This window comes from Monodelphis domestica, chromosome 8 (genome assembly GCF_027887165.1).
Source record: "Monodelphis domestica isolate mMonDom1 chromosome 8, mMonDom1.pri, whole genome shotgun sequence".
In the NCBI taxonomy this organism is placed as follows: Eukaryota; Metazoa; Chordata; class Mammalia; order Didelphimorphia; family Didelphidae; genus Monodelphis; species Monodelphis domestica.
The window spans coordinates 202,266,420-202,286,179 of record NC_077234.1 but is presented as its reverse complement, the minus strand read 5'-3'; the positions used below and the strand labels follow the sequence as shown (position 1 = coordinate 202,286,179).

General features: G+C 39.1%; 1 protein-coding gene across 4 annotated transcripts in view; it reads right to left on the bottom strand.

Annotated features, from left to right (window-relative positions):
• Positions 1 to 226: 226 nt before the first annotated feature.
• Positions 227 to 19,760, bottom strand: part of REV1 (REV1 DNA directed polymerase) — a 118,615-nt gene continuing 99,081 nt past the window's right edge. For all 4 annotated transcript variants that reach the window (XM_007501123.3, XM_007501124.3, XM_056808277.1 and 1 more), the window contains 9 exons: positions 7,800 to 7,902; positions 5,998 to 6,163; positions 4,820 to 5,022; positions 4,051 to 4,284; positions 2,741 to 2,861; positions 1,866 to 2,086; positions 1,639 to 1,777; positions 1,209 to 1,311; positions 227 to 650 (listed from right to left, as the gene is read on the bottom strand). In XM_007501123.3, coding sequence (XP_007501185.2) covers positions 539 to 650; positions 1,209 to 1,311; positions 1,639 to 1,777; positions 1,866 to 2,086; positions 2,741 to 2,861; positions 4,051 to 4,284; positions 4,820 to 5,022; positions 5,998 to 6,163; positions 7,800 to 7,902 — 1,402 coding nt within the window. In that variant the 3' untranslated portion in view covers positions 227 to 538. The remainder of the gene's footprint in view (positions 651 to 1,208; positions 1,312 to 1,638; positions 1,778 to 1,865; positions 2,087 to 2,740; positions 2,862 to 4,050; positions 4,285 to 4,819; positions 5,023 to 5,997; positions 6,164 to 7,799; positions 7,903 to 19,760) is intronic.

Below are 19,760 nucleotides of genomic sequence, written 5' to 3'. Positions count from 1 at the left end.
TGGCAGATGGAAACAAGGGAGGAATGAGGTTTTTACTACACATTAAAACAAATCTGAAGCTTTTTGTGGACCTCAGAAAAGATGCTAAATTTCTATACACCTATTATTTGTTACAATAGTCAACTACTTTAAAAAGTAGTCTATTTCAAAGGAATGGGTGTTTTCAGTGAGAAGTGAGCTCCTGGCTTCAAAGAAGTTAAGGATTCACAAAATAAGAGTCAATACAAAATATACATACAGTTCTTTATTAAACAGCTGTAAACACTTCACTGTAAAAATCCATAAAACTTTATAAACAAACATTTTGTAAATAGAGTCTATGCTACAATAAAAGAATCAACACGATTATTTACATGCAATACTGACAAATTTGGCACTTTTTGAAAAGAAATGTACAAAACACTTCTGTTTAAAAAGAAATTCAAAATTATAAAAACTCAGAGCATTACTATCATGCACTTTGCAAATACCTCACAAGCACTTATGGCACAGCTAGAAGAGAGCTCCAGGCTCTCTCTCACCAAGCTCCTTATAAAGTTTAGGTAACTTTTAATGTGCTTCCATAAGTTTGTTGTAAAACCACCTGAACATTGTCAAGAATAAAGTCAAATGCCATATTCCAAACTGATTCCACAGACTGCTGCATTAACCTGAAATAAGGGGGCGGGAGAAAGCAGAAGAACAAAAATATTAATCCTCAAATTTGTTTTTTCCATAAACTCATAACAAAATACTTATGTTTCCCAGGAATATATAGATGAAATTGGCAAGAAATATGGATTTAACTAAATTGCCCAAGAATAACCAGGTCTTATCACTACTGTTATTTAACACTCCAGGCACTGGCACTGACCAAAAAACCAGTAAGGCAACCTCATGTCTCAAATGCTGCTTTTAAAATACATTTAGTACAAAATAAACCATTTTCAGTATAATTTGTGATATTTTAAAGTAATGTAATAATCCAACGATTAAAGAATATGTGATTCCTATAGGTACTGATACACCATTGTTTTGTTGTTTACGGAAATGCCCCAAATTTCAGTTATTGGCTTTCTCCATTCACTAATGGAAAATTTTCCTTTTAATTTTTAAACATTCAATTGAGAATGGTTTCTGATGTTCTTGTCCTCAAGAGGCTGGTCAGAACTTTAAAAAAACAAACAACAAATATAGCATAGCTGAGAACAGGAGCAAAGTGTTGTTACCTTTTCATGTACTTTATCACCAGATCCAGTTTTTCTAGGTCCTTTTCCTCTATTAGGTCAGTACAGTATTTTACAACTTGCAAGATGTCTTCTTCCATCGGATCTGTTGAGGATCAAATAAAAGTTGGGAGACAAAAAAAATCTTCAAATTGCCACCGGAACTAAACCTACATTTTTTTTTTACAAGAACTCCTCTCAGGGATATATTAATGGGGGGGGGGGGGGGGGGGGAGGAGTGATAAGTTTCCCACAAGATTTTCTCTTCATGAAATCCTGGACTGGTAACAGGATGATTTTGCAAAACCAAATGCCGGCCTTTTCAATAATTTGCTGATTTATTCAAAGAGTCTGAATAACTTAAACTACAACTTGATTAACATGAAACAAACAAATGAAATAAATCTTTCAGACTGACAGGTTCTAGAACTACCTGATATAGTGGTAATCCACTCTTTAAGCAAGGTCTTCACATCATTGAATTCAACAGCGCCAGCTAGATTGGGTGCTGGCTGTCTGAAGGAGCCTGCCAGTTCTGATGGTCTAACTGAAGTTGATGGACTTGGCTCAACCTGTTGAGAAAGAATTACGTGATGCCAGCAAATTACAATGCAAAATCAAAAATTATTTTGTCACCAGCAATTAAAGTACCAATCTCACCTGTGGGTTATTAGCACAAGCTGGACCGTCTTGTTTCAAAAAGCTGTCTATTAGCTTCTGTGGGCTTCCGGTGGGTGCTGCTAGAGTTTTAGCTGGGCTGCTGAGCGACTTGTTCTTCAAAGGACTCTGGACCTTTTTTGTGGGACTGACTGTTTTTTTCTTGCTTTTTTTCTTATCCTTCACTGCTGGTTGTTTTAGTTGTAATAAAGGATTCTTTGATACTAAAAAGCAAACCAAAACATATCTAATTATTTCCATGGACAGTAAAATCTACCTCCACATGAGTCACAGCCCTGAGATTCTTTAAGGCTATAAATACTATGTGCAAATGATTGCAAAGTCTAAAAACAAGGAAGTTTTGGAGCCATGGTGTAACGGCCTACAACAGAGTGAAGGGTACTGATGGTGGAAGAAGTGCCCCAATGGATCCTTTGAGGGACCATTTCAGTGTGTTCTACCCTGCCCCACGACCCTTGCCTGTAACTGGTAAGCAACTGGCTGGTTTTATTCCACATTTCTTCAAAGTCTAATTTTTTATTTAAGCTACCCTGAGACTTTGTGTCTATCCCAAGCCAGAGACTAACATTTGTTCCTCAAATGTATACAGCTTTCATCTGATTCATAAAAAGTCCTGAAATGCAAATGTCTTCATGCTTGAGAAAGTTCATTATTAATGTCTGTTTCTGCTAAGAAATTAAACTTTTAGAGACTATCTCTAGATTTAAAAAGCCTTATATTTTAATTAGATCTTTTCCATATAAATATTTTCATTTAACATAAGACAAATATTTTGTTGGAAAAATGGGTAGGGTGTAATAATGATTCCTTTCCCCTCTTGTTACAATCTCTGTCGTCTGCAATCTTGGAAAGCTTACCGAACGAGGTGGCTGGCTGCGGACATGCGGAGTTCTCCAACTGCCTTTGTCTTTGTTCATATGCAGCTTTCAGCTCCTCCTGAAGTTCAGGGGGAAGTGCTGCAAACACCTCAGGGTCTACCTAATGAAAATAAAAGTCAAGGCCACACACAAATTCATTGTATGAAAACTTGATGCTAGGTAAAGGATTCGGCAAATCTGACTCCCCAAATCCATTCAATTGATAAATTCCTTCAATCAAGTACAGAAGAAAACAAACAATAGCAGTGTTCTAAAATGGCCCCGATGACCAAACAAAAACTAGAAATGGATACATGACAAATATACTGTCTTTGTGGATAAGAGAATTCATGACCAAGATCATGACTTAAAATAAATGATTTTGCACAAACAAAAACCAATGCAGCTAAGATGGGGGGAGGGGGGACAGAAAATTGGGGATGGGATTCTCTGATAAATGTTTAAATTGAATACCTTTAAGGATTCTTGTAACAACCATATTTAAAACACACACACAAGCTACTTTGAGGGGCCTCATGCCCATCAGATTGGCGAGGATGACAGTTATTGGAGGTGCAGTGAAGTCACTTTGGAAAGCAATTAAAAATTAGGCCCTACAGCTGGGTAGCTCAGTGGATGGAGAGCCAGGCCTAGAGTCAGGAGGTCCTCGGTTCAAATCTGGCCTCAGACACTTCCCAGCTGTGTGACCCTGGGCAAGTCACTTGGCCCCCATTGCCTAGCCCTTACTGCTCTTACTGCCTTGGAGCCAATACCCAGTATGGCTGTAAGGGTTTTAAAAAAAAAAGAATTAGGCCCTAAAGGCACGAAATTGCATATCCACAGACTCCTGGCTGCTGCCAACTATGCTTTGAGAGAATACAAGAGCCATTTTTTTCACAGTATCAGAAAAATTGGATAACTAAGGATACCCACCGATGGAGAATGGTTAAACAAATCGTGGGATGTGAACGTAATGTACTAACAAAAGAAATTACAGTGATCGTTCCAGAGGACACAGAAATATATAAACTTGAGACATAGGAGGCCGGGAGAAAGATGGGCTTCAAAGATCAGTGCAATGACAAAGCATGGCTTCACAGGATCTAAGATAAACGCACGCTATCTGGAGGGGGGGGTCCTCTCCTTACCCTTCGATAATGTCAATGAAATATTTTCAAACTTATAAGGTAAAGCCTTGCAAGCGAACAAAGAGAGACCAAGGACCTAGGTCAGGGCATAAAACAAAAAGGAGCCGGGGCCGGGGCCGGGCCCCAGAGACCCCTGGAGACGCAGGCGAGCGCGCGCCCTACCTGAGAAAATGCAGGAAGAGCGATCACGTTGATGCCAGCGTCGCTACTGGATTCCTGAAGATCTGGTATCTGTAACAAAACTGTCCCAACTGGCTGCGGCAAGATGGCCGCGTTGCAGCCGTTTACCGGCTCCTTCTTTTTGTCGCTGTGGGCGTCTCCTTGCTGAATGGCGCAGATTTGCTCTACTTGTTGTCGGAGGTCAGGGGGAAGTGCTTCCAACACAGACTGATCCAGCTGCAAAAAGCCAAGAGTCCCCAATGAGCTTTGCTTTTGTTCATGTCCTGAGCGTGCACACCGGCGGCACCATCCACTTCCTGGGTCTGTCTGAGCTCTTCCCCCCGACTGCTATGACGAACGCTCCGGGGAGGCCAGGCTCGGGGCGGCTGAGGCTCCCCAGCTCACCGTTTCCATGTGTTCAGCCAAGAAAAAGATATTCTACAGACATCACGGAGAACACAGAGCCACTCATTTCTCAGCACGTGTGAAAGGCTAAACGAACTATCCGCAAACTCGGCAACAGTTCAAAGAGCTTTTACAAACCACACGAATTCCCTGCCAGTTACTGATGGGAGCAATTACTCTGACGGGAGAAAAGGTAACGTGCCGACAGCCACTATCTAGCGCTGGCTAACCCTAACTCTTTACTCTGACCAGGAGGGAGAGCCCCCCCCCCCCCCCGACACACCCCACGTCAAACACTGAGCGTGATGACCACACACGAGAATTCTGAAGCGGGTCAGCAACTCCTGGGTGAAGCCGACACACATACCTGGGACGGAGAAGGGACTTCTATGCTCAGGTTAAGTCTGGACGTCACGCTGACAGGGGAGTGGAGTCCGTTCCATTTCCCTGAAGGCTCCGCTTTACCAGCAGCTGGACTGATACTTGATGCCAGATGGGTGGTACAAGACGGTAGAAAAGTGCAAGTTCGAGAGGCAGAAGATATTTCAAGATCCATTGCAGCCACAAATACTACAAGGACAACAATAAGACATATAAACTTCACGAACGCCTTAAGAAAATCTTATTCTTTGACCCAGAAATATCACTGCCGGACTCCAAGCAAGTCAATGATCAAAAAGAAAGGTCCAAAATACATGAATATGTAGCCAACCTTTTTCTCACAGCTAAGGACTGGAAAAATGGTCCTCCCATTCATCGTAAAATGAAGTACGCTGTAAGAAATGCCCAAGAATATAGAAAACCTTTTTAAGATACGAACAAAGTGAAATATGCAGAACTGGGATAATACTATACAATGACAATATTAAGGAGTATTGATGAAAAATGAGAAAGATGAGAAGACCAATAACCAAATCTGGTTTCAAGAAGGTGTGAAAATATACAGAGTGAGAATGGAAGTGGAAATACAGCCTGTTGGTTCGTTGAATTGCTCCCACTGCTCTTTAGTTGTTTTTTTTCTGTTGTAACTAGAAAGTTTAGGATAGAAATACACGTTGGGAAATGAAGGTGATGTAAAAAAAAAATAGACAGAAAACTCTCAATTCCTATTTAATCTCAGCTACTGCATATCAGGATGATGGAACAGATTAATTTCTAAGTGATTATTCTACTTCAAACTCCTAATACAAAATTTTCTTGATATAGAATTCCTCCCCATCACAAAGTCCCTAATGAAAAGAATTCTACAAACGTAACTGCACACAAAAGTTAAACAGCTCAAACTTAATTAGAACTGATTCTGAATCCAAATCTTTTCTGCAATCCTTATGAAAATCTCTATTAAGTCTCAATAAAGTAAGACTCTTTAAATAAAGCAACTCTACTTCCAAAAACAAAGTATACCAAATTCAAACTGCTTTAAAAAAATCACTTGCCATTAAGTCTCTTCCTCCACTCACTGGTGAGAATACTTTGAATTCATTCCGTTTACAAAGGGAAATTAGTGCCAACATGAATTACAAAAAGTTTTTATGATTTACTCACTTTCCTTATGCTCTTCTTCATTGGATTTCTTAGCTTTCTGAACTTGGAAAAGATCAATGACAGAATGTGATCCACCTGGCAAACGGCTAGACTGCATGCATGGATGGGTGGAACATCCTGAAGATGTTTTATTAATAGGAACCAACTGATTCACTTGAATTCCGACCTAGAAACAAAATAAAGGCTTATGTTTTGAAAATTACAATGCAAAGCTTTCAACTTCTAATCAACAAAATCCTCAGTTAATGCATTCTGCTTTTAGGAAAGAGACAAAAATCACAAGAAAACAAACTTGTATTAGTTTTCAATGAAGTTTCCATGATGTATCTTGGGATTTATGGCCATTTCATCAGATCTCATAACATCTACTTGTGCTGTACTAAAAATTACAGCTGCAATTTATTAATACTATACTTTCAGTTACGTTTAGGATACTTACTATACTTAGTACAGAAGTCAACAGCTTTTTGGAAACATTTTTAAATGTTTCATGACCTCAAAAAACTGTTCTGATTACTCAGAAAATACCATACTTCTTACACTGCAAACAACTGAACTTGTACAAGAAGAATTTTTAATGGTGGATAAAAGTTACTCGCTTTCAAAACCAAGAAGCAATAAAGGAACTTTCCTAGGCTACAGGCTATTTGGAGGGATACGAGGAAAAGTAACCGTAGCACACCACAAGAACCACTAACGGTCTGAGAGTACCGGCATCCCCTACCCTCGAACACCTATTCTGGACATCTAGGTGGTGCTGGGGATAGAGCACCAGACCTAGAGACAGGGAGACTCATCTTTGTGAGTTCTACTAGTTGTGTGACCGTGTTTGCCTCAACTATAAAATGAGCCGGAAGAGAAAATGGCAAACCGCTCGAGTATCTTTGCCAAGAGAAATCCGGATGATGTCACAAATGATGACAGACCAATGAAGTCAACTAAACAACAATTTTCCCTCATGAGCTGTCCTATTTCTGAGAAAAATGATGCTGTCATTACTGTTTTGGGCATGTAAATTATATAGTATATATCATTGGTGATGGCTTGCTGCCCTCAAAACATTTCCCAATGAAACGACACAGGCATATTAAATTGACTTCAAATAAAAAAGTGAACTGGTCACTTCTGTGTTAACTCTAAAGCTAAATAAATGCCCACGCCAAATTTTTATGTGCCTTTTAAAGAGTACTTGTCCCAGGGAAGACCAACCTGTACCACAAGGTAAAAGTTGATCCCTATTATGTGAGCAGAGAAAGCTCACAAAACTCAGATTCATTTTCTCCCTGAGATTCAGGAGTCCTGTGTGGTGGAATATCTATTGTCTGTAGCCTCTACTACTTACAAGGGAGCTTACATTTAACATTTGAATCTAGGTCCTCTGAATACAAATCCAGAATTTTTACCATTATGTCATGATTTTCTTTTGTAAACCCCTCCTACTTATGAAGGATAATTGAGAGAAGACATATACCAGCACATACATAGACATTTCTGTTCCTTGGAAGCAACGTTTGCTTTTTTTAGGCACAATGGCAGGCAGGCTAAAATCTCTCCAACATCTTTGAGAAATAGATATTCACTCTTGTATGTAGTATAGCCTTTATTTAGGATAAAGTAGGTACAAATTTGAAGTGTTTTCACATAATTTTAGAAACATAATTGGTAAAGAAAAGCCTAGGCCAGGGACGTAAAAAGTAGGTGAATAAATGAACACAAGAATTTTACTGATAATAGAGAACTCAAATCTAAAACAAGAAGAGATGATGAAGTATCCCAGAAGTCTTAAAATTTCATTTACTTACCCCTCTCATATCTGATATGTTCAATTTCATTGTGTGAAACATATTTAGTGCTGCTTTTCCAATGATTTTTGCACTGTCTGTTGGTTGGTCAAGTGTGACAGTCCTATAAAGAACAATTAAAAAAAAGAAAAGTATAAAGCTCTCTCATTACATATTCATTTGGCACTAAGAACCACTTGCTTGTATACCTTACCTAAGTAATTTGCCTAGATAATGAACTGATGACTTTCAATATATAGCCGTCATGTGATGAATTACGAGGGTGTGAGCAACTGCAAAGATGGCGAATCATAACGTCGAGGCCACAGGTACAAGCTACGTTACGGCGATGTCTCTGGGAAGGATTACGCACACTGACGGTGGCTCACATAAATGCCACTTGGCTAGTGTCCAGAACACATCTTGTTACTCACGTAATAGATTTGGCCAGAAGCAGACTTCATCTCCTAACTCTAGGAGTTGGTTCACTGGTGACTGAATAGGACTACGCCAAGAGTAGTCCCCCATGACTACTGTGTCTATCTGAAGCTGACTGTGAGGGAAGATAGCAAACCAAGAGCATGTAACGGTAGAATCAAAGGCCAAACAGAAAACGCCTCAATTCTGTTCTCATCACTTCCAGGGAAAGCACCCTCCGATGTGGGCACGGCATTGGATGGTTTCCTCTTTGCATCAGTGTTTCTAGAAAATTTTTGCCACCCTTTTCTGTAGAAAACATAATCCGTGTTCCCTATCCAAGAATATCTATCACAGTTCTTAATATCTGCCTTACTAGATACTGGAGAACTCTAGCTGAACATTTAGTACACGCTCATGTGCTATGTCTTAAAGGATCATTGCTAGAAGGAACTTTATTAATAACAGAAGGTCGTCTATTCCAACTCCTCACAGAGGAGGAAACTGATGCCCAAAGAGAAACAACAATTGGCTGAGCAGTAATCAATAGATATGGGGGGTCAAATTCCATTTCACTGTTCTTTCCTCAGGGTTAGATGAATAACTGTTATTCTTTATAGGCACAATATCTAGATCAATGAATTAGTTAAAACACACAGACACAAAATCTCCAAGTGAGTTATTTTAAACAGTGCTAGAGGGGGCAGCTGGGTAGCTCAGTGGATGGAGAGCCAGGACTAGAGATGGGAGGTCCTGGGTTCAAATCTGACCTCAGACACTTCCTAGCTGTGTGACCCTGGGCAAGTCACTTGACCCCCGTTGCCTAGCCCTTACCACTCTTCTGCCTTGGAGCCAATACACACTATTGACTCCAAGAGGGAAGGTAAGGGTTTAAAAAAAAACACAGTGCTATACCTTGACACACAAATTTAAAAAGATTAGAGTTCATATAATAGAAGTGGAAAAAGAATAGACATAGAATCATCACGAAGTTATTCCAATATCCCACAAAGATGCAGGATACATTCACGTCCACATATTCACAATCCCTAAGTCTTCTCTTCTCCATAGTCGATTCCTTCCCAAATAGAGCATAATTCTGCATCTTCTTACCACCCTGGCAGGCTCCTTTCATATCCTCTACAATAGGACTATCTTTCCTAAAATGTGGCACCAAGAAATAAACACAACAGTCCTGAGATTAGCAGTTTTGGTTGCCATCTCACAATGCTGACATGCTGAGACTATGCTCACTAAAAAGCTCACCGCATTTTTAATACCACATGTCTAGCCAGGCCTCCCTCTACTTACGAAGTTAATTTTTTTAAATGAAGAGTAGAATTTTATCTTTACATTTTAATAGACTAGACAAAGTCCTTTCTGACTTAAATTCCATTCTTCCACACACACAGTGAACCAACTCAAATAAGAAGAAGGCTGGAGATAGAGACCTGCCAGTTTTCCGCCCTGAGCTGCTAAATGAATCCCTGAAGATGGATGAAGTCACCAAGAAACCACAAAGACCTAGGACAGAACACTGGGTGCAGTCAGAGCTGGCAGGTGTGAAAAATGGGTGATGGCTTGTGCAAAGCAGACCAAGGGTGCAAAAGGTGAAGAGGAGAACCAGGAGAGAGCCGTGTCATGAAAAACTAGAAAAGAAAAATAAGAGGGTGCTCAATAACACCGACGGATGCAGCGAGATCAAGGACACTGAACTAGGACCTTTAGAACTGCCAAACACTATTACTAACTTTAGAGAAAGTTTCTGTTCATTAATGCTGCTCGATTGTGGGAGGCTTAGAAAAGGGGAAAAGGAGCGGAGACACTGTGTGCCAGCGCGCGACGACACCGGCCACTGGTCATTCTCTCCCTCCTGCTGCCCCCGCATCGTTGTTGGATTTCTCTTTCAGCGATTGCTTCTTTATTATTCGGACTGAGAACAGTGATTCCAATTGGTGCTGGATTCTATGTTTTGAAACTTGGTCATTTTTATTAAAGAATGTCAAGGACGCACCCACCTTTTTGGAGGGGGGGGAAGCCAGGGAAAACTAAAGCACATGCCCCATATATGTGAAGCATCCAATTTCTACCAATTTGCAATTTACCCCTCTGGCCAAGTGACAGAAGTATATAATGCCTACAGCACTGCTTTTATTTCTCCCTCCACCATTTCTTGCTGATCCTTGCTCTCCAGCAGTGAATCCTCTCTTCATCTCATGGATTTCGTCACTAACACATAGCTTTCTCTTTTGAATAAGTTACATATGGGACATATGTCGAATATAAGTTGGATCCTACCAATTCTCTCATACTCCCTGCCAAGTCTTTTCTGTGTTAAAATTCCATTTGTCCTATTTTTTTCCTACTTTGTTGTTCATTTCTATTTCGATTTTTATGGTCTTGCCACTCCTCTCTTTTTGTTTAAAAAACAAACAAAAAGGACTTGCAGGCAAACATGAAGGCTGTCTAGACACAGGACTCTTCCTCTCCTCAGCACCCACTGATATAGACTACCTCAAAAGACAAAAAAAACCCAAATTCATAAGAATGAAGGGACTCTACATTAGGGCGCAGAATTGAAGGTTCATGGGATTTGGGCATTTCCACAGAATGAGGGGGTGAAAAAGCTCCCATCAAAATGTGAGCTGATCTACCCTCCCTGACCCCACCTAAGGAGCCAGAGTCAGAGAGTGAGTGAGGGGCACCTCCAGGTCCTTGGGAGCTGACTAAGACCACCAAAGACCTACCCCTGAGAGCAGCAACACCTGAAACCCCAGCAGCCTGAAGAACGCAGACTGTGGGCACTCACTGGAAAATAACAAAGAGAAGGGCAGCAAACAGCAGAAGCTACAGAGTTACGAGGGCTTGCCTCAGGCAAAATCCTTAACTCCATACACAGAGAGGCTGCCCATCTCACTCAGATTTCTGACTAAAAAGGGAAGGAAAAACCTCCACAGTTATGTCAAATTGTGCCCAGGAGCAACAACCACCCTCCAAGAAAAAGAGAAGGGATTGATCCCAAAATATTTTAAAGGAGGAAAAACCCAGACTATAGAAGAAATACAGGAGGAAATTCAAATGAACCCAAAACTTTCCCCAAAAATGGAAATTGTCCACAAGCTAGTGAAGAATTTAAAATGGAACTTATCAAAAACATGGAAGCATTCTGGCAAGAAAAGTAGGAAATAGTTCAGAGAGAAAATGACAGTCTGAAGGAAAAGAACTCCCAATTGGAGAAGCAGCTGGAAGCCATGAAAAGCAGGATAGACCAAACTGAAAAGTAAAACCAGTTTTTAAAGAACAGAATTAGGCAACTGGAAGACAACGACCTTGCAAAACAGCAAGAATTAATGAACCAAAGTCAACAGACTGACAAAATTAAAAAAAAACAACATAAAATATCTCACTAAGATGACAGATCAGGAAAACAGCACAAAGAGACAATTTGAGAATCATTGGTCTACCTAAAAAGCCAGAAAGAAAAAGAAATCTTGACATCATACTACAAGAAATCATTCAAGAAAACTGCACTGATATTTTTTTTTCATTAAAGACAAAGATCATTTTCTTTTCCTCCCCCTATACTCCCCATAGCCATGATTCCACTGGGTATCACGTGTTCTTGATTCGAACCCATTGCCACGTTGTTAGTATTTGCATTAGAGTGTTTGTCCTCTGCTTATGGATAGTGTTTTTCTGTTAGATCCCTGCAGATTGTTCAGGGACATTACACCACCACTAATAGAGAAGTCCATTACGTTCGATTATACCACAGTGTATTAGTCTCTGTGTACAATGTTCTCCTGGTTCTGCTCCTCTCGCTCTGCATCACTTCCTGGAGGTTGTTCCAGTCTCCATGGAATTCCTCCACTTTATTATTCCTTTTTGCACCATAGTATTCCATCACCAACATATACCACAATTTGTTCAGCCATTCCCCAATTGATGGGAATCCCCTCGTTTTCCAATTTTTGGCAACCACAAAGGGTGCAGGTATGAATATTCTTGTACAAGCCTTTTCCCCCATTATCTCTTTGGGGTACAAACCTGGATCAAAGGGGAGACATTCCTTTATCGCCCTTTGAGCATAGTTCCAAATTGCCTTCCAGAATGGGTGGATCAGTTCACAACTCCACCAGCAATTAATTAATGTCCCTACTTTGCCACATCCCCTCCAGCATTCATTACTTTCCTCTGCTGTCATATTAGACAATCTGCTAGGTGATACCTCAGAGTTGTTTTGATTTGCATCTCTCTGATTATAAGAGATGTAGAGCACTTCTTCATGTGCTTATTAATAGTTTTGATTTATCTGAGAACTGCCAATCCATGTCCCTTGCCCATTTATCAATTGGAGAATGGCTTGATTTTTTGTACAATTGATTTAGCTCTTTATAAATTTGAGTAATTAAACCTTCGTCAGAGGTTTCTATGAAGATTTCCCCCCCAATTTATTGTTTCCCTTCTGATTTTAGTTACATTGCTTTTGTTTGTACAAAAGCTTTTTAATTTGATGTAGTGAAAATTATTTATTTTACATTTTGTGATTCTTTCTATGTCTTGCTTGGTTTTAAAGTCTTTTCTCTCCCCAAGGTCTGACATGTATACTATTCTGTGTTTACCCAATTTACTTATGGTTTCCTTCTTGATGTTTAAGTCATTCACCCATTTTGAATTTATCTTGGTGTAGGGTGTGAGGTGTTGATCTATTCCTAGTCTCTCCCACACTGTCTTCCAATTTTCCCAGCAGTTTTTATTGAATAGTGGATTTTTGTCCCAAAAGCTGGGATCTCTGGGTTTATCGTATACTGTCTGGCTGAGGTCACTTGCCCCCAGTCTATTCTACTGATCCTCCTTTCTGTCTCTTAGCCAGTACCAAATTGTTTTGATGACTGCTGCTTTGTAATATAGTTTAAGGTCTGGGACTGCAAGGCCCCCATCATTTGTGGTTTTTTCCACTATTTCCCTGGATATCCTTGATCCTTTGTTATTCCAAATGAACTTTGTTATTGTTTTTCCTAAATCAGTAAAGTAATTTTTTGGGAGTTCAATAGGTATGGCACTAAAATGTCTAAGGTGATTTTGAATGGGATTTCTCTTTCTAGTTTTTGCTGCTGAGCTGTGTTGGAGATATATAGAAAAGCTGATGACTTGTGAGGGTTTATTTTGTATCCTGCAACTTTGTTAAAGTTGTTGATTATTTCAATCAGCTTTTTGGTTGAATCTCTAGGATTCTTTAAGTAGACCATCATGTCATCTGCAAAGAGTGGTAACTTGGTCTCCTCCTTGCCTATTTTGATGCCTTCAATTTCTTTTTCTTCTCTAATTGCTACTGCTAGTGTTTCTAGTACAATGTCAAATAGTAGAGGTGATAATGGGCATCCTTGTTTCACTCCTGATCTTATTGGGAATGCATCTAGTTTATCCCCATTGCAGATGATATTAGCTGATGGTTTTAGATATATACTGTTTATTATTTTTAGGAACAACCCTTCTATTCCTATGCTTTCTAGTGTTTTTAATAGGAATGGATGTTGTATTTTATCAAAGGCTTTTTCTGTGTCTATTGAGATAATCATGTGATTCTTGTTGGTTTGCTTGTTGATGTGGTCAATTATGTGGATGGTTTTCCTAATATTGAACCAGCCCTGCATCCCTGGTATAAATCCTACTTGAACATGGTGGATGACCCTTTTGATCACTTGCTGGAGTCTTTTTGCTAGTATCCTATTTAAGATTTTTGCATCTATATTCATTAGGGAGATTGGTCTATAATTTTCTTTCTCTGTTTTTGACCTGCCTGGTTTTGGAATCAGTACCATGTTTGTGTCATAAAAGGAGTTTGGTAGAACTCCCTCTTTGCTTATTATGTCAAATAGTTTGTATAGTATTGGGATTAACTGTTCTCTGAATGTTTGATAGAATTCACTTGTGAATCCGTTGGGCCCTGGAGATTTTTTCTTAGGGAGTTCTTTGATGGCTTGTTGGATTTCATTTTCTGATATGGAATTATTTAAGAATTCTATTTCTTCTTCTGTTAGTCTAGGCAGTTTGTATTTTTGTACATATTCATCCATATCACCCAAATTGGTGTATTTATTGCCTTATAATTAGGCAAAGTAATTTTTAATGATTGCCTTAATTTCCTCTTCATCGGAGGTGCTGTCCCCCTTATCATCTTTGATACTGTTAATTTGCTTTTCTTCTTTCCTTTTTTTAATTAGATTGACCAGTACTTTGTCTATTTTGTTTGTTTTTTCAAAGTACCAGCTTCTTGTCTTATTTATTAAATCAATAGTTCTATCACTTTTGATTTTATTAATTTCTCCCTTAATTTTTAGGATTTCTAGTTTGGTTTTCTGCTGGGGGGTTTTAATTTGATCGCTTTCAAATTTTTTTATTTGCATTTCCAATTGATTGATCTCTGCTCTCCCTAGTTTGTTAATATATGCACTCAGGGATATGAATTTACCTCTGATTACTGCTTTGGCTGCATCCCAAAAGGTTTGAAAGGATGTCTCGCCATTGTCATTTTCCTCGATGAAATTATTAATTGTTTCTATGATTTCTTCTCTAACTAAAAGATTTTGGAGTATCATATTGTTTAATTTCCAATTAATTTTTTATTTGGTTTTCCATATACCATTATTGATCATTATTTTTATTGCCTTGTGATCTGAAAAGGCTGCATTTATTATTTCTGCTTTTCTGCATTTGTATGCCATGTTTCTGGGACCTAATGTATGGTCAATTTTTGTGAATGTACCATGTGGTGCTGAGAAGAAGGTGTCTTCCTTTTTGTCCCTATTTATTTTTCTCTATATGTGTATTAATTCTAATTTTTCTAAGATTTCATTCACTTCTTTTACCTCTTTCTTAATTATTTTTTGATTTGATTTATCTAAATTTGATAATGGTTGGTTCAAGTCTCCCACTAATATGGTTTTACTGTCTATTTCTTCCTTCAATTCTCCTAGTTTCTCCATTAGAAATTTGGGTGCTATATTATTTGGTGCATACATGTTGATTAATGATATTTCCTCATTGTCTAGAGTCCCTTTTAACAAAATATAATTAACTTCCCTATCCCTTTTGATCAGGTCTATTTTTGCTTTGGGTTTATCAGATATCAGGATTGCCACTCCTGCCTTCTTTCTGTCAGTTGAGGCCCAGAAGGTCTTACTCCATCCTTTAATTCTGACCTTGTGGGTGTCAACCCGCCTCATGTGTGTTTCTTGAAGACAACATATGGTAGGGTTTTGGATTCTAATCCATTCTGCTATTCGTCTACGTTTTATGGGTGAGTTCATCCCATTCATGTTCAAAGCTATGAAGGTAAGGGTTAAAAAAAAAATACTTGGAAATCTTCTACTTTGTTGAATGCCTATACTTCTCTTGGAAGTATATAGTCAGTTTTGATGGATAGCTGATTCTTGGTTGAAGGCCCAGCTCTCTTGCCTTTCTGTAAATCATGTTCCATGCCTTATGGTCATTCAGAGTGGAACTTGCAAGGTCTTGTGTGACCCTGATTGACATTCCTTTATATCCAAATTGTCGATTTCTGACTTCTTGTAAGATTTTTTCTTTTGCTTGAAAGCTTTGGAATTTGGCAATTACATTCCTGGGAGTTGTCTTTTGGGGATTTAGTGTAGAGGGTGTTCTGTGAGCTCTTTCAGTGGCTGTGTTGCCCCCTTGTTCTAGGATCTCTGGGCAATTTTCTTTGATTATATCTTGTATTATGATGTCGAGTTTGCTGTTTATTTCTGACTTTTCTGGTAGTCCAATTATTCTTAAATTGTCTCTTCTCCCTCTATTTTGCAAGTCTATGACCTTGTCAGTTTGATATTTTATGTTCTCTTCTAATTTCTTGGTCTTTTGGCTTTGCTTTATTAATTCTTGCTCATTGTCTTCGAGTTGCCCAATTCTGACCTTTACAGCCTGGTTTTCCTTTTCAGTTTGGTCAAACTGATTTTGTAGATGCGTGAATTTCTTTTGCATTATTTCCCACTTTTCCTCCCAGAAGGCTTCCATCTTTTTTTTTATCATTTCTGATTCAAATTCTTCATGGGTTTGTGGAGAGTTTCCGTTTCCTTTGGAAGGTTTCAGAGCATTTGCTTGTGTTTCCTCTTCTATCTCCTCTGTATTTTGTATTTTTGCTCCATAAAATGTGTCAAAAGTCACCCCCTTCTTCTTGTTTTTGTTGGAATTTTGGGGCTTTTGTGCTTCTGTGCTGTTTGCCATCTCTATCTGAGTGGGGAGGACTAGCTTTTCTTATCTCTGTCTGGTGTTCAGAGGCTTTAGCCCTAGGCAAATTGTCCGTTCTATGCAGTTGTTGTTCTGTCTTCCCGGGGAAGCCAGGAATTACTGGTGTTTCGGTGTTACTGCCCTCCTCAGTTCCTTCCTGATGCTTCTCCGTTGCCTTACTTCCATGCTCTGAGCCTGGCTTGGCACTCTCCGCGAGGTGTTTCAATGCCTTTGCCAGCCAGAAGACCCAACAATCAGAGTGGAGAGGGGCCGCCGCTTTCCGGAGCTCCAAGTGCTCCTGATAGGATTAACTTCAGCTGGGTTGAATTGAGTATGCCCTGAGGCAGGGACCTTCTGTGAGACTGGGATGGAAGGATCCAGCCAGAGGGCTACAGGCTCCCCCTGCGACTGAGTCAGGTTGTTTTCAGGAATCGGCCTTCGGAATAGCCGGCCCTGAGGCTCTGAGGTTCCCTCTGCTGCCTCAGACTCAGAGCTCTGGGTTGGGGGGATGGGTCCTGGGATCTTCCTTCTGCCTACCCCTTAGGTCCGAGTGATCTCGGGTTCTGGCTTTTGGGGGGGGAAGGCGTACCTTTTGATCCAGGTCCAGGAGGAGGGTTCCCGGGGTCTATGCTGTTGTTCGTTTTGAATTTCAGTGCCCTAGGAGCATATACTTTGAGATCAGTAAGGAACAGTTTCCCAAGATTTTAACTTTAGCTTTCTCTAAGCCACCATCTTGACCAGAAGTCCACTGATATTCTTTAACAAAGGGGCAAAATAGACATTGAGAGAGTTGATAGAACACCCTCTACAATAAATCCTCAAAAGACAACTCCCAGGAATATAATTGCCAAATTCCAGGGCTTTCAAGCTAAGGAGAAAGTTCTACAAGAAGCCAAAAAGAGGAAATTCAGATACCAAGGAGCACCAATCAGGACCACACAAGACCTGGCAGTTTCCACACTAAAAGACCATATGGCCTGGAATATGATATTCAGAAAGGCAAGAGAACTGGGTCTTCAACCAAGAATCACCTATCCCTCAAAACTGACTATATATACTTCCAGGGAAAGTATGGGCATTCAACAAAATAGAAGATTTCCAAGTATTTTTTTTTTAACCCTTACCTTCCATTTTGGAGTTAATACTATGTATTGGCTCCAAGGCAGAAGAGTGGTAAGGGCTAGGCAATGGGGGTCAAGTGACTTGCCCAGGATCACACAGCTAGGAAGTGTCTGAGGGCAGATTTGAACCTAGGACCTCCCATCTCTAGGCCTGACTCTCAATCCACTGAGCCACCCAGGTGCCCCTCCAAGTATGTGCAAAGAAAAGACTAGAACTAAATGGAAAATTTGATATCCAAACAAAAAGATCAAGAGAAACATGAAAAGGCAAATAAGAGAGGGAAAAGGGGAAAAATGTTTTTTTTTTTAAAATTCAATCTCTGTTCTTGAAGGGCTACAATGAGAACAAATTATATATATTAATATATGGGGAAACGTTATTTGTAGCTCTCAAAAATTATATTAATTAGAACAATAGTTCACAGGAAGAGATTGGGGCATAAGGGCTATAAGATGATACATAAAAAAAGAAAAATGGGGGGGATCGAAGATGGCACCAAGAGATACTTGAAGAAATAAAATAATAGGATAATCTTTATCACACAAAGATACACATGGGAAGGGGAGGGGAAGAATACTCTCATAAGAAGGAGAAGGAGAAAGTGCTAATATGTAATACTTAAACCTTAGTCTCAGTGAAATAAATTCTGAGAGGGAAGAGCATCTAGATCTATTGGGGTCTTGAATTCTATCTTATCCTACAGGTGAGAAGGGAAAACTAAGGGGGGAGAGGGGAAGGGAATACAAAAAGGGAGGGAAAGAGAGGGGGCAGGGAACTTAATAGCCCCTAAAAAACAAGAAGGGAACAAAAGGGGGGAGGGACCAGAAAGGGAAGCATATTAAGGGAGGGAATTAGGGAAATTCACTAAAAGTAAACCACTGGTTTAAAAGGACATAGCAAAAGAAGAAAGGACAGAAGGAGAGGATATCAAAATGTTGGGGAATCCACAAGTGATAATCATAACTTTCAATGTGAATGGGATGAACTCACCCATAAAATGAAAACAAATAGGAGAGTGGATTAGAATACAAAAGCCTACCATATGTTGTCTACAAGAAACACACTTGAGACAGGTAGATACTCACAACGTTAGAATTAAAGATAGGAGCGAAACTTACTGGGCCTCAACTGATAGAAAGAAGGCAGGAGTTGCCAGGGATAGGGAAGGTAATTCCATCCTGATATAGGGGAGTATAGACAAGGAGGAAATATCAATAATCAACATGTATGCACCAAATGGAATAGCATCCAAATTCTAAAGGAGAAACTGGTGGAATTAAAGGAGGAATAGTAAAACTATACTAGTGGGAGACCTGAACCCACCACTATCAAATTTAGATAAATCAGATAAAAAAATAAATATGAAAGAGGTAAAAGATGTGAATTAAATCTTAGAAAAATTAAGAGTTAATAGATATATGGAGAAAAATAAATAGGGGCAAAAAAGAATATAAGTTTTCAGTAGCATATGGCACATTCAAAAAGATAAGACCATGTTCTAGGTCATAAAAAGGTGGCAAAAACATGCAGAAAAGCAGAAATAATAAATGCAACCTTTTCAGACCATAACACAATAAAAATAATGATCAGTAAGGGTACATGGAGAGCCAAATCAAAAATTAATTGGAAATTAAATAATATGATTCTCCAAAATCTACTAGTTAAAAAACAAACCATAGAAACAATAATTTCACTGAAGAAAATGATGATGATGATGAGACATCCTTTCAAAATCTATGGGATGCAGCCAAAGCAGTACTCGGGGGGGGGGGGGGAGAGGGAGGATTTATATCCTTGAGTTCATATATTAACAAATTTGGGAGGGCAGAGGTCAATGAATTGGACATGCAAATCAAAAACTTGAAAATGAATAAATTAAAAATCCCCAGAAGTAAAGATCCTAAAAATTAAGGAAGAAATTGATAAAATTGAAAGTGAAAGAACTGTATTTTGAAAAAACAAACAAAATAGACAAAGTACTGGCGAATCTAATGTAAAAAAGGAAAGAAGAAAACCAAATTAATAGTATCATAGAAGAAAAAGGAGACCTCACCTCTAATGAAGAGGAAATTAAGGCAATCATTAAAAACTATTTTGACCAATTATATGGCAATAAATAGGCCAAACTAGGTGTTATGAATGAATATTTACAAAAATATAAATTGCCTAGATTAAGAAAAGAAACAGAATACCTAAACA